Below are 22,239 nucleotides of genomic sequence, written 5' to 3' on the forward strand. Positions count from 1 at the left end.
AAGTTAGTCCAAGAACGTGTGTTACATATCTGCATAAGCTTGGGTATTATGGACGAGCAGCTAGAAGAAAAACTTTCCTTAAACCAATTAATATCAAATAAAAGATTTTGAAAATTAAAGGTATCTAGTTACTTCCTGCATGCCTGTATATATATATATATATATATATATATATATATATATATATATATATATATATATATATATATATATATATATATATATATATGTATCTATCTATCTATCTATTTATATATGCTTAAACATATAAACATTGGTTTTATTTTTTCTAGAGTGAATACAAAGCTGTTTCGGTGTTAGTGCTATGGGTGGGAATCAGTGAAAAGGTAACACGAGTTTAATGAAATACATTGACAAAATAATCGCTTTGTTAATAAATTCATTTATTAGATGATAATTAAACAGTGCTGTATTGGCGGAATATCCTTTCCAATGTACAACAAAATCTGTATCAACAGCATAAATAGAAAACAATACACACATATATTATTAAGTATATATATATATTAATGACTCTTTTCGAATCATGCTTTAGTAAGGCTTGCATTTTGATGATTTTCCTCGTTTGAACGAGTTTTCTTTTTCCTCTTCTGGGATTTTAGTTGATTTCGAACATCGTTCATTGTGGTTGGCATCTGTAAATGTTGAGTTTCTGGCATAAAGATCAAAAGACAAACACTGGCAAGAGATCCAACAGCGAATATTGTTCCAGGTAGCCAAGGAACGTAGAGCATCTAGAAAGAAGATAGAAATATGCAGAATTAAATCATTAAAATGGTTACACGAGACAGAGGTTAAATTCTGTTAGGAATATTGTTTCTAATTCTGGTACTAAGGCAGTGATTTTTCCTGGAGGGGCAGGTCGTTGGCATTACTTTTCTAGCATGGGTAAAGTAAGTACCAGGATTAACCGATACTTATTTTGCCCTCGCCAGAACGATGAAAAGTAAAGCCAACGTCGGTGGAATTTGAACTCAGAACGTTAAAAAACGGAAGTAAGGCCAACTAAAATGTTTGTGCGTCCGCTGCTTTAACGATTGCACCAGTTCGTCGCCTTCATGTTTTACTATCAATATACACGATTAAAACTTTTGCCTGTCCTGTGTATCACATACGAGACACAGGACATATTTCCCTAGTGGCCATGCATTATATATGATTGTCGGCGTTTTATCGTGTATCCGATAATTTATTTGGTTTCTTCTTGACCACTTCTTCCCCTCCGTCCATGTTTATGCCTCTGATGACGAAAAAGGACGATTCTTGCATAGAAGCGTCTGTTGCAAAATTCAAAGGGGATCCGTGGTTGAGGCTTTGGTCGTTGAAGCCTCCATTTTCTTTCTTGTCGATTCTCTTCCTCTTTTCTGTCATTCAGTTTCAAAATAATCTGTCACAGTGGAGATGGAATGATGCCAGCCGGGCCTGTCCTGAGCTTCAATGTCCCAGGCTTTCGGATCGATTCCAGTCAGCTTTAGGCTTTGCTTCAGCTGATCCGTGTATCGGCGGAAGGGACGCCCACTGAGTCTTCTTCCAGTGGAAAGTTCACTACATAAAATTTGACGCGGCAGCCTGGCTTCTTTCATCCTTGCTACGTGGCTCACCCATCTCAGACAATGTTTCAGAATGGTAACCTCGATACTTCCATAACGGAGGGGTTTTCTAAGTTTATTTCTGGACAGTCTTTTCTTGTAGAGGGCATTGGAGATTGCTTTAGCAACAACATCGTGCCGCATAGGGATTTAGTATGTATGTATGTATGTATGTATGTATGTATGTATGTATGTAGAAAGATTAAGGAGAGAGATATGGGGAAACAGTGCAAGAGATGCATTTAAAAGTGAGTGAAGATGTATATACAGTATCTATAGATACAAAAGTACAATATACTCGTGAAATCTCGTATTGCTGCAACTCAAGTATAAAAGCATGACGTCATAAATATGTCAATATTTGTTTTTCTGGTAATGATACCATGGTGAGTTAAATGAAAACAAGATATATTTGATGAATCGCTTTGGGTGTTTTACTGGATATGTGACATGTTTTCTGACATCTGTGAGAATAAGTAAAAAGAAAATATAAACTAGGACGGATAAGTTAGGTGTGTGTGTACTGAGCTGAAAATGAATATCAGACAAACACTAGCGTAGCACTTTCTTCCTCCAGTTGTCACACACTGAATATGCCGCTAGATCGGGGAAGTCGAGAAGCTGTTTATGTCTACCCGCATGTACAAACGCATCGGACAGAATAACAGAATAAGAGAAAGCGTGGTACATGTATGTGTGTGTATGTGTGTGTGTGTGTGTGTATGTATGTATGTATGTATGTATGTATGTATGTCATTGTTCAGTTTTATTTCAAGATTTCTTGCCAATAGAGAAAGAGCCGGTTTCTAACCTAGATCCAAGGGCCCTTCATTAGAATTTCAACTTCAACAACAGGCTATTTGTGTATGTATGTATGTATATGTGCAGATTTGTATGTTTTTTTTTGTTTTATATATGTCTTCTCATGCATATAGTTGCATATCCAGACATACTCATATATATTCAAATGATAAACTTCTGGAAACTTTTACAGATTTTTACAGTTCCGGTGATGGATTGGATCTGTAGTCTTCGAATTAGCTTTCTCCTTTCTGGTTTTGAGAAGCCTAATTTCACAAGACTGGTATTTAGGCAGTGTGTTACATATCCCAGGGCCCCAATAATTACAGGTATAAGCCTGAACGTGTAATCTGGATAGAGTTACTGCAGATTTCTCAATAGTATGTATGCATGTATGTATGCATGTATGTATGTATGTATGCATGCATGCATGTATGTATGTATATATGTATGTATGTATGTATGTATGTATGCATGTATGCATGTGTGTATATGTATGTGTATGTATGTATGTATCTATCTATCTATCTATCTATCTATCTGTCTATCTGTCTATCTGTCTGTCTGTCTGTCTGTCTGTCTACCTGTTTGTCCATCCATCCATCCATCCATCCATCCATCCATCCATCTATCTATCTATCTATCTATCTATCTATCTATCTATCTATCTATCTATCTGTGGAAATTTGTATGCTTTGTTTTATGTATGTCTTCTCGTGCATATATTTGCATATCTAGACATGCTTATTATATATATTTAAAGGATAAACTTCTGGAAAGTTTTACAGATTTTTACAGTTCCAGTCATGCTCCAGTCTCAGTTACGTAGAAAGATAAGTGAGAGTAATATCGGGAGACAGTGAAAGAGATGCAATAAAAAGAGAATGAAGACATATATTTCTATAAACATAAAAGTACAATACACTCGTGAAATCTCGTCTAATTGTAACCCAAGTATAAAAAGCTTGATGTCATAACCGTTAATGTATTTAAGACTGTTTGTTTTCCTAGTAATGATATCATGGTAAGTGTGTTAAATGAAGACAAGATATATTTGTTGAATCGGTTTGGGAGTTTCACTGGAAGCGTGACATTTTTTCTGACATCTGTGAGAATAAGTTAAAAGAAAATATGAATGAGGTCAGATGAATTAGATTAAATTATTCCATCGAGGAATAATAAAAAACATAGATAAAAGGAAAGGGAATGGAGATATAAGGAGAAGACGGAGAAATAAAAGTACTTCAAGCATACACACACACACTTGCACATATTTTTCGCAAGGAGGAGAGACAAATAAAAGTACTAATGGCTCACACACACATACGCACACATACGCACACATTCACGCGTACACATTTCGCAAATTCTTGCATCCAGTCCCAACACAAACGCACACAGACACTCAAGTATGCATGGGAAAGTCAACCAAAGCTCGACCAGTAGTTTACTTCTTGTGGTTTCTCATGTACCAGCGACCTGATTTTCAAATACAACAGAACCATGTGCTCAGAGCCTGAATATTGCCAGGAGACTCAATGTACGTTCTGAAGACTGGCCTAGTTACGTGTCTCCACAGCAATAAACTAGCAGTAGTTCTTACCTTTATACAGTGAACATTAAATGATACACATATACACATACACACACATACACACACACACATATAAACATACATACACACATATACACACGCGCTTATATATATACACACACGTATATACACACGAGATAAAGACATAAATATATATATATATATGCATGCCTATATGTACACACACACACACGTATGTATGTCATTATTCAGTTTATTTCAAGATCTCTTGCCAATAGAGAAAGAACCAGTTTCTAACCTAGATCCAAGACTCCTTCATTAAAATTTCAACATCAACAACAGGGGATTTTTGTTCATATGTATGTATGTATGTATGTATGTATGTATGTATGTATGAATGTATGTATGTATGTGCTGATTAGTATGTTTCATGTATGTATTCTCATGCATATAGTTGCAACAAATGTGGTTAGAATGCAAACTTCTTGCCATATAGCCACATGTGTATGTATGTATGTATATATGTATGTATGTATGTATGTCTGTATGTATGTATGTGTGTGTGTATGTATGTATGTATGTATGTATGTATGTATGTATGTACATATGTACGTGGTATGATCATTAAGTATCCGGGCTTTTGCCATAGTAACGAAGCTAAAGCATGCAAAGTAAAGCTGCTTGGCACATATTGACCTTATACTCTGCTGCGCATGTGCATTAAATTTTAAGGTTCTAGCTCACTTCTGCTGCATGGAAAGAAAGTGTGTAGCGTGTGATCGTCGCATTGACCATGACAGAGAAAGCTGAGCTGAGAATCTGCATCAAATTTTGTCAAAGGCTTGGTGATACCTGCTCAGAGGCCTACACAAAGTTTTCATAAAGGTTTCATCGTTCTTGACACAACCAAGGATATCTTGTGCAACTGAAACCCGAGTGTCTTTTTGATCAGCTGAAAGCAATTTTGGCATAAACTTGGCAGACACGCGTCTCATACCCAAATCTTCAGTGATAATGGACTGAACTGAATCGTAACTAATCTGCACATCTTCTGATAACTCACAGATGGTGATTCGACGATTTCTTCTGACGGCTGCACACACATCTCCGATGTTTTTCTCCGTTCTACTGGTTGTGGATCTCCCAGAACGTTTGTCAATATCGACATCTTTTTGGCCATCTTGCAAACATCTGAACCACTCGCACACTTGTGTGCGGCTAATACACTCCTCTCCATACATTTTCTGCAACATTGCGTAAGCCTCCGAGCAGGTATCACCATGGCAACTTTCTCTGTCATGGTCAATGCGACGATCACACTCTACACAGCTTCCTTCCAAGCACCGCTGTTAATAGCGGAAGTGAGCTAGAACCTTAAAACTTAGTGCGCATGCACAGCTGAGTTCAAAGTCAATCGGTGCCAAGCGGCTTTTCTCTGGGTGCTTTAACATCGTTACTATGGCAATATTCCGGATACTTATTGATCAGACCTCGTATATATATATGTACGTATGGATGCATAAACCTTGCGTTACGTCATCGCCAAATTCGGTTGGACTACTTTTCAATAACAGGTCTGTGTATGTATGTGTAGAACATACATACATACATACATACATACATACATACATACATACATACATATATATATATATATATATATATATATATATATATATACATACACACACACGCACATATGTAAATATATATATGTATATATATATATATGTATATACATATATATGTGTGTATATATGTATATATATATGTATGTATATATGTGTGTATATATGTATATATGTATGTATATGTATGTATATATATATGTGTGTGTGTATATATTATACACATACAGACACAGACCCACACTCATGCACACACACATACACATACATACACACACGCACACACACATATAAACATACATATTTATAGATATATATTTGATTACTTTCATGTAGGTGGAGGCACGGGGTATTTCACTTTGGTAGGCACTTTTTGAGAAAGAAAGAAAGAAAGGAAGGAAGCGTATATTCGATGACCTTAAATCTTAAAGTGAAACGGTGGTTGTGGTGGTGATGGTGGTGGGAAGAAACGGTCTCAAGTTGAGAATGTGATAATATCGTGTTTATTTTTTATGACCGATATTTACAAGGCAGGATAGTCATGGGTGGAGAAATAATCTAGGTAGGAAATCAGTCAGAAATATATAAGAAATGTGGGAGGGGTGGGTGGGTGGTGCTGAATGCATTAATATCAGGAAATACTTTTAATATTAGGTCTTGTTAAAAGTTGTATTCAATTTCGACATTTCAAAGATTGATTACGAAATCTTTTATCATTTATGCTTAGCTTGATTCAGTCATTGGACTGCAGCCATACCAGAGAGCCGCTTTCAAGGGTATAGTCGGATAAATTGACCCCAGAAATTAATTGTTTAAGACTGGTGCTTATTTTATCGATGTATAAGTGAGACAATGTGTGTGCATTTATGTAAGAGGGAGGTGACAGTTAGTGTGTGTGTGAGAGAGAGAAGGAGAGAAGAAGAAAGCGAGAGGGAGAGAGAGAGAGAGAGGAATATAAAGAGACACTGACAAACAGTCAGACAGAGAAATCGACATATAGAATGTGAGAGGAAGAATGACGTTGAAAGATGAATAATTGAGATGATGGAAATATTTAATTCAGCAATGTTCAACTTTGTAATAATCAACTTTGTAATGATCAACTTTGTAATGATCAACTTTGTAATGACCAACTTTGTAATGATCAACTTTGTAATGATCAGCATATGAAATGATTGAGTTTTGTAATGAATATTCAATTCCATAATGATCAACTTACCAAAATACGAGAAAATGGCGAAATCATACTTCCAATACTGCCACATAACGTCAGGAATCCCAAACCGATGTTTCTGAAAGTATAGATAAATAATACAACGATCATTGTTACTTTTGAAATCGTGAGTTCGATTCCTGGACTGGGAAGGGAGCTGTGTCCTTGAACAAGACACTTTATTTCACTTGGCACAAATAGCCTCTTTCTCAGAATAGCGTGTAGTGGTTTTTACTGAAGACGGCAAGCAGTTTGATAAAGATTTGGTTGTTATTTCTACCGCAGGGAAAAACTACATTGAGTCCGTGTGGCTCCCCTGTTGATATATTTTCTTCGTATTGTTATGTTAAAGATATATAATATTAAAGAATGAAGGATCTGTTCAGTTTCGATCACTGATTTTTTTAATTATTTTTTTTTAACTAAACAGTTTAAAACTTCGTATACTGGTGTAATTTCTCGTGCTGAACACGGTTCACTTTCAACATTTTTGACAAAATTTCGTATTTCAGAAGTTATTTCGTGTTAAGATTGTCGAATTTGAGTAATTTTAAGCAATCAACGACGTGTATTCAGTTGAATAAAACTACTGCTGTTTGCGATACTAATTGAAGAGGAACAACTTCAAGAATGCTAACAAAAATACCACATACCTTAGGTTAGTAGGATATACTTCTGGTGTGTATAACCAAATAACGCAATAGGAAGCACTAATTCCAAACATGCCCATCATACTACACACTGTGTTGATAATGGAAAGTATTTTACTTCCTTCTGAAATAAATAATTGTAAACGTTATTTCATTTTACGTTGTGAAGAAAACATGGATGTAGTGGAGTTGGAAGTTTCTAGAAGGGACAGCTTCAGATTTTTGTTATACAAGATTGATAGACTATTCGGGAATAGCTGCATGAAGATATATCCGTATCGATCTCCTATAATCGTGCCGATTTATAGCAGCTTACTTTTCGACTTATTTGCCATGAAACCACCTCAATTCTGGGAAGAGGGTATTTTCAAGTTAAAGGGAAGATGGAGACGCATTGTGCAACAAAATGGTTCATATTTGGTTGATTAAAAATGTAACGGCAAGTATTTATTGACCTTTTTCTTTCCTTTAAAAATCGGCACGAACTTTCCGGACAACCCAATATTTTGGCTAATATATTTAGTGAAACATTGTCTCCTTAATATAAATTTGTTTGTATAAAAAAGGGTCACCCCGTCAGTTACGACGACGAGGGTCCCAGTTGATACGATAAACGAAACAGCTTGCTCGTGAAATTAACGTGAAAGTGGCTGAGCAGTCTACAGACATGTGTACCCTTATCGTAGTTCTCAGGGAGATTCAGCATGACACAGCGGGGTGTATTATTGGAAAGTTTGGCACATAGGACGGGGTATCATGCAGTATCCGTTCCGGTTCTTTATGTTCTAAGTTCGAATCCAGCCGTGATCGACTTAATCCGTCACTGTCTTACTCCACTACACCCTGGTACTTTGTGTGCCCCTAACGGAGGATTCCACTCTATTGTAAGCATTTGAATCCGGTTTCCAGTTTGAAGATACTTTTTCCTTTCCTCTTTCGCGTTTTGGATGCCCTGAAAAATGTCAGGCATACGGTCCTTGCTCTTCTCTAAGAAATATAAGCAGGCATCCTTCAAATCACAACTTGCCATCGTAAAATAAGAATGACTCAAGATTTTGAATGGAATAGTCAGATAATACTTTTTAGTATAGGTACAAGACCCGTAATTTGGTGGGACTAGGTTTATCGATTACATCAACTCCAGTACACAACTGGTATTTATTTTAAGGATGAGAAGTAAAATCGACCTGAAGAGCAACTATTACTCTTTGAAAGCCTTCTTTGGGAGGAAGAGAGGGAGCCATGCTCGAATCAAAGATTAAGTTGGTACGACTGCTTCGAACAGAGCGGAATCTGCAAAACCATCTCAAAAGGCACAAATGACGATGATGATCAAGGCGACGAATTAAGTTTACGGATAATCTTATTCGGGATATAGAGAAAGGAGCAAAAATTTATTATTACGCATCTACCGAACAGGGAGCAGGGTTAACTCAGGGATAAACAACGATAAAGACTGTACTGAACCGTTAAATCAAAATCAACATACCTCCAAAGTTGTTAACCAGGACTGCACAAAGAAGAGACGCACCGGATAAACACTGGAATAATGCCATTGTTGAACGTCTTTGTAACCTAGAAAATTTAAGAAAGATGTTTACATCCATACATACATCCATCCATACATACATACATACATACACGTACACACTCACACCACACATACATAATACATACATACATACACGTACACACTCACACCACACATACATAATACATACATATCAACAGAAAAAGTACAGTGAGATTGGTGTAGTAAAAATCCAGCGTTTCGGAAAAGGTCTTTCTTCAGGAAAAAATTAACGAGAGTGAATGTAAAGAAAGACATCAAAGTTTTACATCTATGTTTGAGAAACTGGTTGCAACTCAAACATGAAATATATCAAACTCTGCCATCATTTTACTACTGTTAATTTGTCCCTACAGAATGACTCTATCCGAAGCGTTGGATTTTGCACTCCCTCGGGAAATTTCATTGTATAAACTGGTTCTTGTCGACGCCTAGAGTCTCCCAGAGAACGTCGTCGCACTTAGCCACTACTAACCCTCTCCAGAACGCCATAGTGAAATTTCCACCGACCGCATTGCCCGGCCGACAGAAGAGTGTGAGCACTTGACGACACACTAGGTGCCAGGCCCTCTACCTAGGTCTACGCTTGATCCAGTACTGCAGCTCAGTCAAAGAGATAAGTTGTGGGAAATCGCATCTGACAAACGGTGACCACACATGATCACCATCTAGGAAGCGCTGGAGATGCCACAGCCTCAGCGCATGTCTGCGCATCAGTAGCCACGGCATGCCCAGCCTCCCATTTAGCGGGTGTTGACAGCAAATGGAGCGCTTGACCAGTGGAACGCGTCCCTTTCACAGAAAGCGAAATTGTAGGCGCTCCAGTTTGGTCAGACTCGGACCAGGACAGGGCACGACGGTGAGGCAGTATTAGATGACGGATGCGATATAAGGGATAGCTTTCTTTCAGCTCATTTCTGGGTGAGATTGGCCACCCTGCTCACCATCTCGTCCTAGTTTTCCTCCACCTGGAGAGCTGGACCGAACCAGACTTCGAGCAGGTTAACGGATCCTTCCGTCCAGCGTCGCACGATGCTGTTAGAAGGAATGGACCTGCCTCTCCAGGTGCCGAGTTGCAGGCTCTCTGACTTCTGGTTAATTTTTGCTCCTGTCACCGCCTCGTATTCTTTTTGAGGGTGCCGACCAGGTTTATGTGCTTGGTGTTCGACACTATGACGGTGAAATCATACGCGTATGCCGACACGGTTCTCCCACGCCCTAGTTCGGTAATAATAATAAAAGTAATAATAATAATAATAATAATAATAATAATAATGAGGATTTTAAATTTTGCCACAAGGTTAGCCATTTTGAGGGAGGGGATGTGTCGATTATATCATCCCGTGTTCAACTGGTAATCGACCCCGAAAAGATGAAAGGCATAGTCGACCTCAATGCTGAACCTATTGATAAGAACACAATCTCTCTCTCTCTCTCTCTCTCTCTCTCTCTCTTTCTGTCTCTCTGTGTCTCTCTGTGTCTCTCTGTCTCTCTCTGTCTCTCTCTGTCTCTGTCTGTCTCTGTCTGTCTGTCTCTCTCTGTCTCTCTCTCTCTCGCTCTCTCTCTCTCTCTCTCTCCACCTGTCTCTCTTCCTCTATAAAAGAATGATAAAATGATAAGACGAAGGAACAAAAATAATGTATATTTACTTGAAAAGCAGCATGGCCATCAATAAATTTGCGACGACTTCTGTAAGGGATACCAAAAAGAAATTCAAATAATGATCGCCTGCCAGCGCAGACGACGTCAAATATATGCCGTAGTATGTTAGACTGTTCGACAACCTGAAATGTTTTAACAGTTAAAAAGTATTTAATAAAACATACATTAAAACAATCGTTCTGTCGATAACAAATTTTCTCAGTATTAACACTTATGTTTGCAGAAAATATATATATTCATATCTACACAACGCATCGAGCTGCGATCGTCATCAGTTCTTTTCATTCCTATGTGTATATGGCTGGTTACTTAAGAAATTCTCTCTCTTTACGTTCATCAAACCCAAGTTCGATCCGAAAGCATGGCATCTAAGGCAAGTAGTTTTTTTTTCATTATTACTGTAGTCTCAGATCGACTTTGAGTGAATTTGAAGTAGTCAGAGACTGTATAAAAGTTTATCTGCTGGAGATTATACCTGTAATTTTAAAGGTGCAGCCTTGTCACGCAGGTTCATATTAATTGTCTCTGTGATTTTCTTTTATATATGGTTGTTTCTCCAGATATTATTAAAATCAACATAACATTACACTTGGTCGATCTCTTGATGATCTTTCGGTTATTCCACATAACCATGTGACTGTGAAATAGTGAAACACTTCGCTCACTCAGTCAACGATCAAGTAGTACAATTGATCGAATAACTGAACACTAATCGTGGAAAGTGACGGAGATCCATCATTTACATGATAACTGTATCGGAACTGGGAGCATTTTGTTTACAAACTAAGTGTAATGCCGTTGTTTTAAGCCACTGATGCACGTATAAAATGCTGCTTGTATATTTTGAAATAAGTTATTACCACCGATATTTCTGTTTCTAACGACTATTATCCATTTTTGTATTCGTATTGGCAAACAATTAACTTCTCTCTTAGTATTTCTGCTTCTGACCTGTGGTCTCGATCATTGAATATGAAACTGATCATTTCTAAGACGATCTGAAGTTAGATATATGTGTTTTATTTCACAATTAACAACTGAAATCTGGTCCGATACATACATGCATGCGTGCATACATACATGCATACATACATACATACATACATACATACATACATACATACATACATACATATATGCCTACATTCGTTCATTCATAGATGCATATTTACATCTGTACATACACGTACATTCAAATACATGTCTATTTTGTGAGTTATAAAAATGTATAACAAAAGCTATTTCGTATGTATCTAAATAATTATTTAATTGATCTTAAGGTGTATTTCAACACATTATACGTGCAAGAAAATCACTCCAATTTCAAGAAACTTGGCCTGCGTAAAACAAGAAAATAACAAACTCTTTAATGTCACCATAAGATGCAACGATGAGACACAAAAATCTGATATAATTTCTGGAACAAATTAGCAAGATGTTCATAAAAATCTAATATAGGCTTATATAGCGATGATGGCCCAACCATTTCCGGCTAAGAAATTGACAAATTCAGAAGAAATGTAACAAAGACCTTTAAAGAATTCGACATAAAAATAACAGTAGACACCAACAAATCTCTGACAAACTACCTTAACGCTCGAAACACACCTTGCAAGCTTCAGGGTCATCGGACTGTAGGATATGCGTTTCTGTGTTGTTGCACATCATCAGCAATAGATATAATAAATTTGCTGTTGCCTGTAAGCTTTGTCAAGCTGGAATTGGTTAATCAGTAGCGCACTTAACAGTCATGATTAATGAACTATGGATTCAGTGTCTGTGACTTATGAAGTGTAACGATGCAGAAACATGTATCGTACAAACTTCATTCATAGCCCAGCGTGGTGCATTTTCACACACATTGACTATGAGGAGACTTTCGGTCTTGATACGGTTTCCAAAGCGAAGAGCTTTTCATGTTTGAGTGTTCACAAGCGTGTTGTATACAATTTCATTTTGACCATCACTACTTATTGTACCTCTAATTAATTGATTCCAGCTGAACAAGGCTTTGCACACAACCACAAAATTTTTTTCTGTTGAAAATGAGAATGGCAGCTCATAATGAGCTGCGAACGACAAATTCAGTAACTGACCATCGTAACAATGTAGAAACAAGTGTCTTCCACTTCCCTGACAGTTTCCGTAATGGCGATCTGTCTAAATTTGATTGTACGCGAACGTGTTAAAAATAAATCACAGAACTTTATAATAATTTTCGCTGCTTAGTGTACCTCAAGTATATTTATATGCAGGGTGTGTAAGGTATTTGAGGATGTGCTTTTTTGGGTCATTGCTGCATTTTTTGCTAACTCTGTATAATCTGTTTCAGAAAATAATAATGGCGGACCCTCAGCTTACTCAAGGAATGAAGAGGCATGCTGTTATTGAGGTTATAAAGGCTGAGTATAGCGGTTTAGAAATACCTCAATTAAAAAAATTTTTAACAGTCGCATGAAACGATCGTACTGCATTAACTTTGGATATCCTGGTTGCTTATTTTGATTTTAATCACCTTATTTTGAAATTGTATGGATAATACTATACTTAATTCTGGTGCCTAAACTTAATTACCATATTCACCTTGAATCTCTCTCTCTCTCTCTCTCTCTCTCTCTCTCTCTCTCTCTATCTATCTATCTATCTACACACACACACACACACACACACACACACATATATATAAATTTATACACATATACATCAACAAATATAACATCAGAATTTTGCGCAAACTTACCCTATAAGGAATATGATTATGGTAATTCTTCTCGCCAAGGGATCTTGAAATATTGTGTGGAATCCTTCTTCCTTGATCTCAGCTTGTTGGGTCAAGTCTTCTTTCGAAGGGGTCCCTTTTCTGTTGTCGCTATTCACTAATGGAATCAAAGATGACATCATGTTATTTCCCCAGATACGATCAAAATCGACACCGTTGTATTTGGAGGCTCTTTTGATGATTTTCTTTGATCGTTCCACGAAACCATTTGTCACCACCCATCTTAAAGATTCCTCAAGGAACCTGTTTATTGAGGCAAAATACAATTGAAAGAATAAGAGAATGAATGAATAAGTGAATGAGTGAATGAAAGAATGAAAATGTTTATTTTTTCGAGATGAAGAACAATAAAGAGAAAAATAGGAAGAAATGGGAGGAGGAAAAAGGAGAAGCAAAAACTAGCAGCAGCGGGGGTTGCAGTAATAGTGCAGCAACATGAAGCAGCAGCAGTAGCAGTAGCAGCAGCACTGTTGCTGCTGCATTTTCAAGGGTCTGGGGCAGTTATGATCAATGTATGCCGTGGCTTGCTGTCAATAAATGCAAAAGGGCCGAATGCATTGATTTAACTGGGGCTTATGATACTGTTAAGATGGCTAGTAGTAGTAGTAGTAGTAGTAGTAGTAGTAGTAGTAGTAGTAGTAGCAGCAGCATTGAAGGCACGTGGCTTAGTGGTTAGGGTAATCGGCTCAAGATCGTGAGGTCGTGAGTTCGATTCCCGGCAGCGCGTTGTGTCCTTGAGCAAGATACTTTATTTCATATCGCTTCTGTCCACTCGGCTGGCAAAAATGTGTAGTACCAGTATTTCAAAAGGGGCCAGCATTGTCAGATTCGGTGTCATGTTGAATCTCCCTGAGAACTACGTTAAGGGTACACGTGTCTGTGGAGTACTCAGCCACTTGCAAGTTAATTTTACGAGCAGACTGGAACCCTCGTCATAACCGACGGACAGCCAGTTAGTAGTATTAGTAGTAGCAGCAGCAGTAATATGAACAAAACGTGACTAACAGCAAAAGAACGACTGAGAAAAAAAGAACAAAACAAAAAGAAAAAAAAACAGAAAATAAAGCAAAAAACATAAAAATCAAACTTACCAGAATTGAAAGAACACAATGGCGTGTGTAGCTGAGAAGACGATATTATTTATTCTCCAGTTGTAGTTTCGAAACAAGTAAGCAATGGGACCGAATGGCACGACACACGAACCCCATACGACGCCAGTCAAGCCGCACATTAATGTCTTGCTAGAGACTGGAAAATGCTCCAGCATGATTGTAAAACAAGATACTGAAAGGCCCTATCAATAAATAAATAAAATAAATAATATTAATGATAATAATAAAAGTCTTTTCTATCATAAGCACAAGGCCTGAAATTTGGGGGGGAGGGGGCCAGTCGATTAGATCGACCCCAGTACACAACTGGTACTTAATTTATCGACCTCCGAAAGGATGAAAGGCAAAGTCGACCTCGGCGAAATTTGAACTCGGAACGTAGCGACGGGCGAAATACTGCCAAGCTTTTCGTCCAGCGTGCTGAACAATTCTGCTAGCTCACCGCCTTTAATAATAATGATAATAATAATGATAATGATAATAATAATAATAATAATAATAATAATAATAATAATCTTACTATAATGGGCGTTATGTCCGTCTGTCTGTCTGTTCCTTCTTTACGGTCAAACGGCTTGACCAATGGTCACGATGTTTTTCAGGATTACGAAGGAGGTAACCAGGAAGGTTTTTAGCGAAAAAAATGTAAAAAAGTATGATTATTTAGTGGAATATTGAGTTTTGTATCAATAAATCACCTTTGATTTTTTTGTTAAAATTTCGGCGACGAGGATTAACTCTGGATTTCCACCCCACAAATAATTCGTGAATTTAGAGGGTTTAGATTTGCGATACTATCCCTTTATTTCCCATCGTAGTTGGGCAGATTTGCTATCTTTACTATAATGAGTGTTATGTTTGTCTCTCTGTCCGTCTGTCCGTCTCTTTGTCTGTTCCCTCTTCATGGCCAGACGGCTGAACCAATGGTAATGATATTTTTCGGGATTACGAAAACTGTCGCCAGGAAAGTTTTTAGCATTAAAAAAAATCAGAAAGTTTGATTATTTCGTGGATATCGATTTTTGAATTGATAAATCAACTTCGCATTTTTATTAAAAATTCACCGACCACGAGTAACTCTGGATTTTCATTGTATATTTCATGACCCCATCGTAGATACGAAGTCGGTCGCGAGGACCGTTAATAGCGAAAATAAAATGGAAAAAATGTGTGTCAGTATATAGTGTGTGTGATAATTTAGTGGTTATTGAAGTGCGTCAGTTTCGAGCAGGATTCGAAACGGCTAATCGAAGCGGGTGTTGTTTACATCTCAGATTTGTCTATCAAAATAACCCATGGTACCAGAACATCCAGACATTTTTCGCATAAAACAGTGAGAAGTAAGTCTTAGTTTGATTTATTGCAACCCTAAAGATTCCGTTCGCGCATTCACAGCAAACAAGGCACAGAACCAGACTTTAGATTGTGTAGGTGTATTTTTACCCACTCCGATGTTTACACATGGCCAGTTATAACGTCGCTATGTGTAGAGCAATGGACTCCAGTAATTTGAAAATTAGCGTCGATCAAACAGAAAATATCATCTACAAAGAAGTTTTGTAATTATATTGATATTATCGAAAGGAAAATGATTCATAATCTAAATAAGGAGCTTTGTGAACTTTAAATGTATAAGAGTATGAACAAGTGTAAAATAGTGTAAACAACTAAAATAAAAGTATATCTAAATAACATTTTTTCTCAATACTTTTTATGTAGTGGTCGAAGGAAGCTCTGGCTTTTGTTAGGAGTGGTCCACATAACCATTCATTATACATTGTCATCACATGTCACTTAGTCACAAATACGTGTCATATAGCTGCAATAGACTGCTGTATCTCCGACAATAATGTAATTTCTCTAAGACATCACCCAATAATCTATCAAGTCCATTTACACATTTCTCAATACATTCTCCCTCATTTTATGCCTCCATCATAGATGGGTAGATTTACTACTACTACTACTACTACTACTACTACTACTACTACTACTACTACTACTACTACTAGTAGTAGTAGTAGTAGTAGTAATAACAACAACAACAATAATAATAATAATAATAATAATAATGATAATGATAATAATAATAATAATGATGATGATGATGATGATAATAATAATAATAATAATAATAATAATAATAATAATCGTTTCTTTATTGGCCACAAGGGCTGAACACAAAACAAATAGGGACAATACAAAACTAGGGACACGTAGGGTTTAGCAGAAAATTTGAGTAAACAATAAAATAACAATGTCAATTAACAATACAGTTAAACAATAAAAATTTCCGAAGTGGGGAGTTCCTCACTGGGACAACCGAAAGACCCCAAACTCCGGGTTACTCCGACTGCCAGATGCACCTCGGCAGGCACCTCTCACCTTCTCAACACCTCCGGTTTATAAGCGAATGTTCAGAGTAGGCCAATTCATATGAGCCATCCTCTCCACATTCACCCATCTTTCAACGGAAATACTGAGGGTGGGGGCAGAACTTCCCTCTCCATCCTTATTTTCCTTTCCAGGTGGAACTTGAAAAAGTCGATGAGGGCATGGCCGAAGAGGAACGCTTCTGTTTTCAGTTCTTTCTCTCTCGTCTACCCTACTATCTCCTTCGTCATAGCCACCAGACAGAGGAAAACTACCTTTCCTTCCTGGTCAAAAGAAGGCAGTGGAACAATCTTCACGATGGACCCGGCTGATAACCGGATCCGTCCTGCACGCGCCAACAGCTGTTCGACAAAGCTCCAGAAGTCAGTAGACGAGTGCATGCAATACAGTTTCATCGCCCTGCACATATCTCGGACAGGTTCGTCTGACAGCATTTCCCTGTCTGTAGAGATCGTCTCGAACCGGCAGAGCTCCCTGGCATCACTGCCACGCCAGAGATTTCTGGAAATAATGCCCCAGTTAAAGCGTACACAGCGACTAGTTTGAAAGCACCACCTTCGCTGTTACTCATGTCCAGGACCGCCAACTTAACTGCCGGGTCCAGGAAGATCGTCCGTACCTCAAGATCCAGGCCTTTCCTAAACAGCACTGTCGCTCCACCTTCCATTCCAGGCCGAAAATGGGGGTTAGACGCATGTGTCGGAAATTATGGTTTCGCTGATGGTTTTAACGTATATAGATAGTGACTTGAGGTCGTTGAGTGGTGACCCTGCTTCCAGGGTAGCCCCAGGTCACGAACATTTACACAACCCGCTTTAATCATTCACATGCCGGCCGGAATATAGCTGCAAGAAAGAAAAAGAGCGAGGTTACTTACCCTGCCGGCGCTGTTGGTGGCCGGATAGCCTGACCTCCGGATCTGGTTGTAGTTTCTCTGGGAATCCCTTTAAAAGTCTTTTGGAGGCTATCATATTATGGACCCAACGTCGTGTCGGAAGACCTCCCGAATGATTTTCTATGTTGTTAGTGGCATACGCACTAACAACAGTTCTTCCGGCACTCTAAGAGTGATGGTGCCATGTATTGCTCCATTCTCTATCTCTCTTTATTTCGGGCTATGAGGATGATGAGATCTTTATTTGCTCTCCTCATTAGCACAAAACTCGGAGTTTGAGAATTTAGCAGTTCTTCAGAAAGTTTTCTTTTGGGGGCGAGGTGGGGTTGTGCTGGTGGTGGTAGCTTTTGTTGTACTAACGGTTGTGGAGCAGGTGGGGGATTGTTATCTGTGTTACTGTGTCTGTTGTGTGTGCGATGTTTGTGTTGTCCGATGTTTGTGTTGGTGTGAGGGCCGAATGTTTTTCTCCAGCGCTTTCTTTTTGACTTTTTGTGACTTTCCTTGTTCCTCGTCATCACTTCGGAATCTGTAGGAATCGGAATGTGTGAATCCGTCCCCGATAAGGGTGAGTGAATACTTGTGTTTCTGTGGCCGTCTATGTGTGAGTGTGTGTTCGAGAGAGAGAGAGAGAGAGAGAGAGAGAGAGAGAGCGATGGAGAGCTGGGTTGGGGAAAGCTCTGAGTGGTCCTCTCTTTTGAAGTATTTGTCTGTTTTGATTGTGATGATGACGGTGGTGCTGTTGGGGCTGTTGTTGCTGCTGCTACTGATGCTGCTGCTTCTGAAGCTGCTGTTGCTGCTGCTTCTGCTGCTGCCGGTCCTTTCGCCGGTGTGGTTCTTTCTTGAAATGCTGTTGTTGTGGCAATGGGTGTGACATCCATAATGGGGCCCTCCTCTCTTCTCTCTTGTATTTGTTTTATGGACAGAACGCCTGTAAAGGATTTGTCATGCCACAGACATGGCATCTCGGGTGTTTGCTCTCTACAACCACTCTCAACTCAGTTCCATTCGGCAGGGAGATCAGGTCAGGGATCCACTCCAGTTGGACTGGAGAAGCACCTCCAGTGTGATCCCTGTCCAGTTCTCCCTCCTTGATATCTTGACATCTAGGAGAATACCACTTTCATTGATTACCACGCAACGAGTATCCACCAGAGATCTAATTCTGGTGGCACCCCCTCTACGTTAATCTTTACCACCCTTCTTCCTATATACGTAGAGAAGAGCACGAATTCATCGTTGCAGTAGGCGGCCACCGACTGTTGAATAGCCAGGGCCTCAGTTTTAAATAAAAGTTCCACCCCGCCGAATTGCTTTGCCTTCGATATATGACCAATGTCTTGACATGTACCGTGAAGGGCCCTTTCTATCTGGGCGTTCGTTGCCGATTCGAGCCGTTTCGATTTACGGTTAATACAGCGGTACGTCACTGTTTTCCTGGCTGTGGTAGCTAGCGTTTCCGGCAGTGGTGATAGCTCAGCTCTCTTCCCATCAATTTTTCCAAATTTAGCCGTGTTCGCCAATTTAGAGGCTTTGTCCTCTAAGGAGAAGGCAAAGAGTTCTTTCGAGGCGGAGGCGCCGGCGAAAGAAGTATCATTATTGATGGTGGTGGCGATGGAGTTGTAGCCACCTCCGCAGTTGCTAATAATAATAGTAATAATAATAATAATAATAATAATAATAATAATAATAATAATGATAATAATAATGATAATAATAATAATAGTAACAACAACAACAATAACGACGACGACAACAACAACAACAACAATAATAATAATAGGTGCAGGCGTGGCTGTGTGGTAAGTAGTTTGCTCCCCAACCACATGGTTCCGGGTTCAGTCCTACTGCGTGGCACCTTGGGCAAGTGACTTCTATAACTTCGGGCTAGCAAAGCCTTGTGAGTAGATTTAGTTGCCAGAAACTGAAAGAAGCCCGTCGTATATATATATATATATATATATATATATACGACGGACTTCTTTATATATATATATATATATATATATATATATATATATATATATATATATATTTATATATATATATATTTATGAGTGTGTCTATGTTTCTATGTTCGCCCATACACACACAATCGCTTGACAACCGATGTTGGTGTGTCTAAGTCTCCGTAACTTAGCGGTTCGGCAAAAGAGCCGATAGAATAAGTACTAGGCTTACAAAGACTGAGTCATGATGTCGATTTCTTTGACAAAACAAAAGACCTTTAAGGCGGCGCTCCGGCATGGCCGCAGTCAAATGACTAACAAGCAAGATAATAATAATAATAATAATAATAATAATAATAATAATAATAATAATAATAATGATCTTTATTAATTATAGACACAGGGTCTGAAATATTGGGGAAGGGAGATAGTTGACTACATCGACCCTTTTCTCAATTAGTACTTATTTTATCGACCCCAAAAGAACGAAACACAAAGCTGACTTCGGTGCTATTTGAACACAGAAGTCAATCCGGAAGAAGGATTTTGGGCGGCGCGGGAATTATTATGTTAGCTTGCCACCTTAATGATGGTGAACTGATGATGAGGGTGATGATGATGATGATGATGATGATGATGATGATGATGATGATGATGATGATGATGATGATGATGATTACGATGATGATGACATGATATAAGCAAGGTTTAGCGATATTAGACTCTTGATTGTTGACAGCTCTCTCAGACAGTACTGAGTTGTGTCAGACACCACAAGATGTAGACAGATCGCGCCTGCATAAACCTCCAGATTGTAATGATTCTGGTAGACCATCCGGAGAACCTGGAGATACACTTCATTGTGGGAGTGGAAAAGAGATCGCTCAGGCTGACTATTACAGAATAGACGCCTCCGAAGCTACACGTAGTAGCAAGGCCACATGGGTGGGAGGGTGTCATCTTCCGACATCTTTCAAGTGGAAAACCTTTAAGTAGTCTTTGCTGTCACACGTGTAACAGCTAGGCATCTGTCCAACTCAGCTGGTCTCATGGTTTTTTTTCTTTCTGCAAATGTAACAAGATAACTTCAGAATGACTCTGTTTTCGGTGGAGTCATTAGGACTAACTCCATCCAGCCACATATCGTTCCTTGTTACCTCGGTGCTTATCGCGTTCCCGTACACAAGTGTCGCAAAAGTACCAAGCTTAGGGTCTGCGCCTTCACCCTTATCTTTTACTGTAACCTTTGTGCTACGCCACCTATTGATAGATGTTTTACATAGCCAGACAGGTGTGTAAAACACTAGCGTGAGCTGCTCTTCTAGCATAGTCCGCTTATCAATATATTTTATATTGAACAAGATATTAATTTTACTCACACAAGGAAAAAAATGTAAGCTACTCTAAACATTTTTAGTGGTTAGACAGATTGGAAGTGTTTTTATCATTTGGGCCAAGGGGAATAAAAAAATGGGACTTGAGAGTTAATTTGTTTTTTAGATATTACCGGTTGTAATAAAGATATCGCAACTCGTTTAAGGTTTCAGAATTCGTATCTGCTATGTCTGACACGACATACAATGAAGAGTTAAAACATTTTTAATCTGAATAGACCCAACTGAGATTTGTGGGGTAAACGAGCCAGTTTACCTGATTTCTTTAACAGACAGGTAAACACATTTTTATCATCCTCCATGTTTTCTCAGTCATCTATTCGTGTAAACTTTATTGCAACTGCGTATAAAACCCTCTTTGTCTGATGTGCAATTTTATTTATGGATATGAAATACTTCACTTTTGATTCAAGAAAAATTGATCCAAGCAAAACCACTAACAGTATGATATTTTTGCGCTATTTTTCATACTGAATTTTATTGATCGGTAATAAAGAAAAAAATGTATTGTATCATTACAAATGAGGAAGCGAACCCAATTTAATCCGGGAGTCTTAATATGTTGAGCCTTGTACTACCTAAAGACGTGTAGGGGGGTAAAATGATGCCATGTGAATGATACAATAAGTATTATATGAAAGGCAGGGAAAAGTTAGAAGGCTTTTGAGAATCATGATTTTAAATAACGATGTTCGACATAATTTTGACGGTTACATCTCTCCGTAGTCTTAAGCGCTACCGGCTCCGGTCTTATGTAACTGCCGAACTTCTCTCTTGAAGACCCTGCACATACACACACAATAGGAAGTGTTTATACTTTACCTGAATAAAAATGCCTTCAAGTCCCCGTAATACTGCAAACACAACATAATTTGGAGAAAATGACGATCCGACACTGACGATTAAAGTAAGAATGCCACTCAGCACCAAAATAGGTTTACGTCCTCTTGTATCGGAAAAGTAAGGCATGCTCAAGGAACCAACCACGCCTCCAACGGCATACAGCGTTTGGGTGAGTTCAGCCAGACCA

At 38.5% G+C, this 22,239-nt stretch overlaps 1 protein-coding gene across 2 annotated transcripts in view; it reads right to left on the reverse strand.

The window, feature by feature from the left end:
• Nucleotides 1-383: 383 nt before the first annotated feature.
• LOC106867570 (solute carrier family 22 member 6-A) overlaps nt 384-22,239 on the reverse strand; it is a 31,956-nt gene continuing 10,100 nt past the window's right edge. For both annotated transcript variants that reach the window (XM_089360413.1, XM_089360414.1), the window contains exons 3-10: nt 22,032-22,239; nt 14,560-14,762; nt 13,430-13,711; nt 10,677-10,811; nt 8,947-9,032; nt 7,461-7,581; nt 6,814-6,886; nt 384-755 (exon numbers count right to left, since the gene is read on the reverse strand). The exon at nt 22,032-22,239 is cut by the window's right edge and continues 23 nt beyond it. In XM_089360413.1, coding sequence (XP_089216539.1) covers nt 546-755; nt 6,814-6,886; nt 7,461-7,581; nt 8,947-9,032; nt 10,677-10,811; nt 13,430-13,711; nt 14,560-14,762; nt 22,032-22,239 — 1,318 coding nt within the window. In that variant the 3' untranslated portion in view covers nt 384-545. The remainder of the gene's footprint in view (nt 756-6,813; nt 6,887-7,460; nt 7,582-8,946; nt 9,033-10,676; nt 10,812-13,429; nt 13,712-14,559; nt 14,763-22,031) is intronic.

The sequence above is a fragment of the Octopus bimaculoides genome, chromosome 11 (genome assembly GCF_046866305.1).
Source record: "Octopus bimaculoides isolate indiv1 chromosome 11, ASM4686630v1, whole genome shotgun sequence".
In the NCBI taxonomy this organism is placed as follows: Eukaryota; Metazoa; Mollusca; class Cephalopoda; order Octopoda; family Octopodidae; genus Octopus; species Octopus bimaculoides.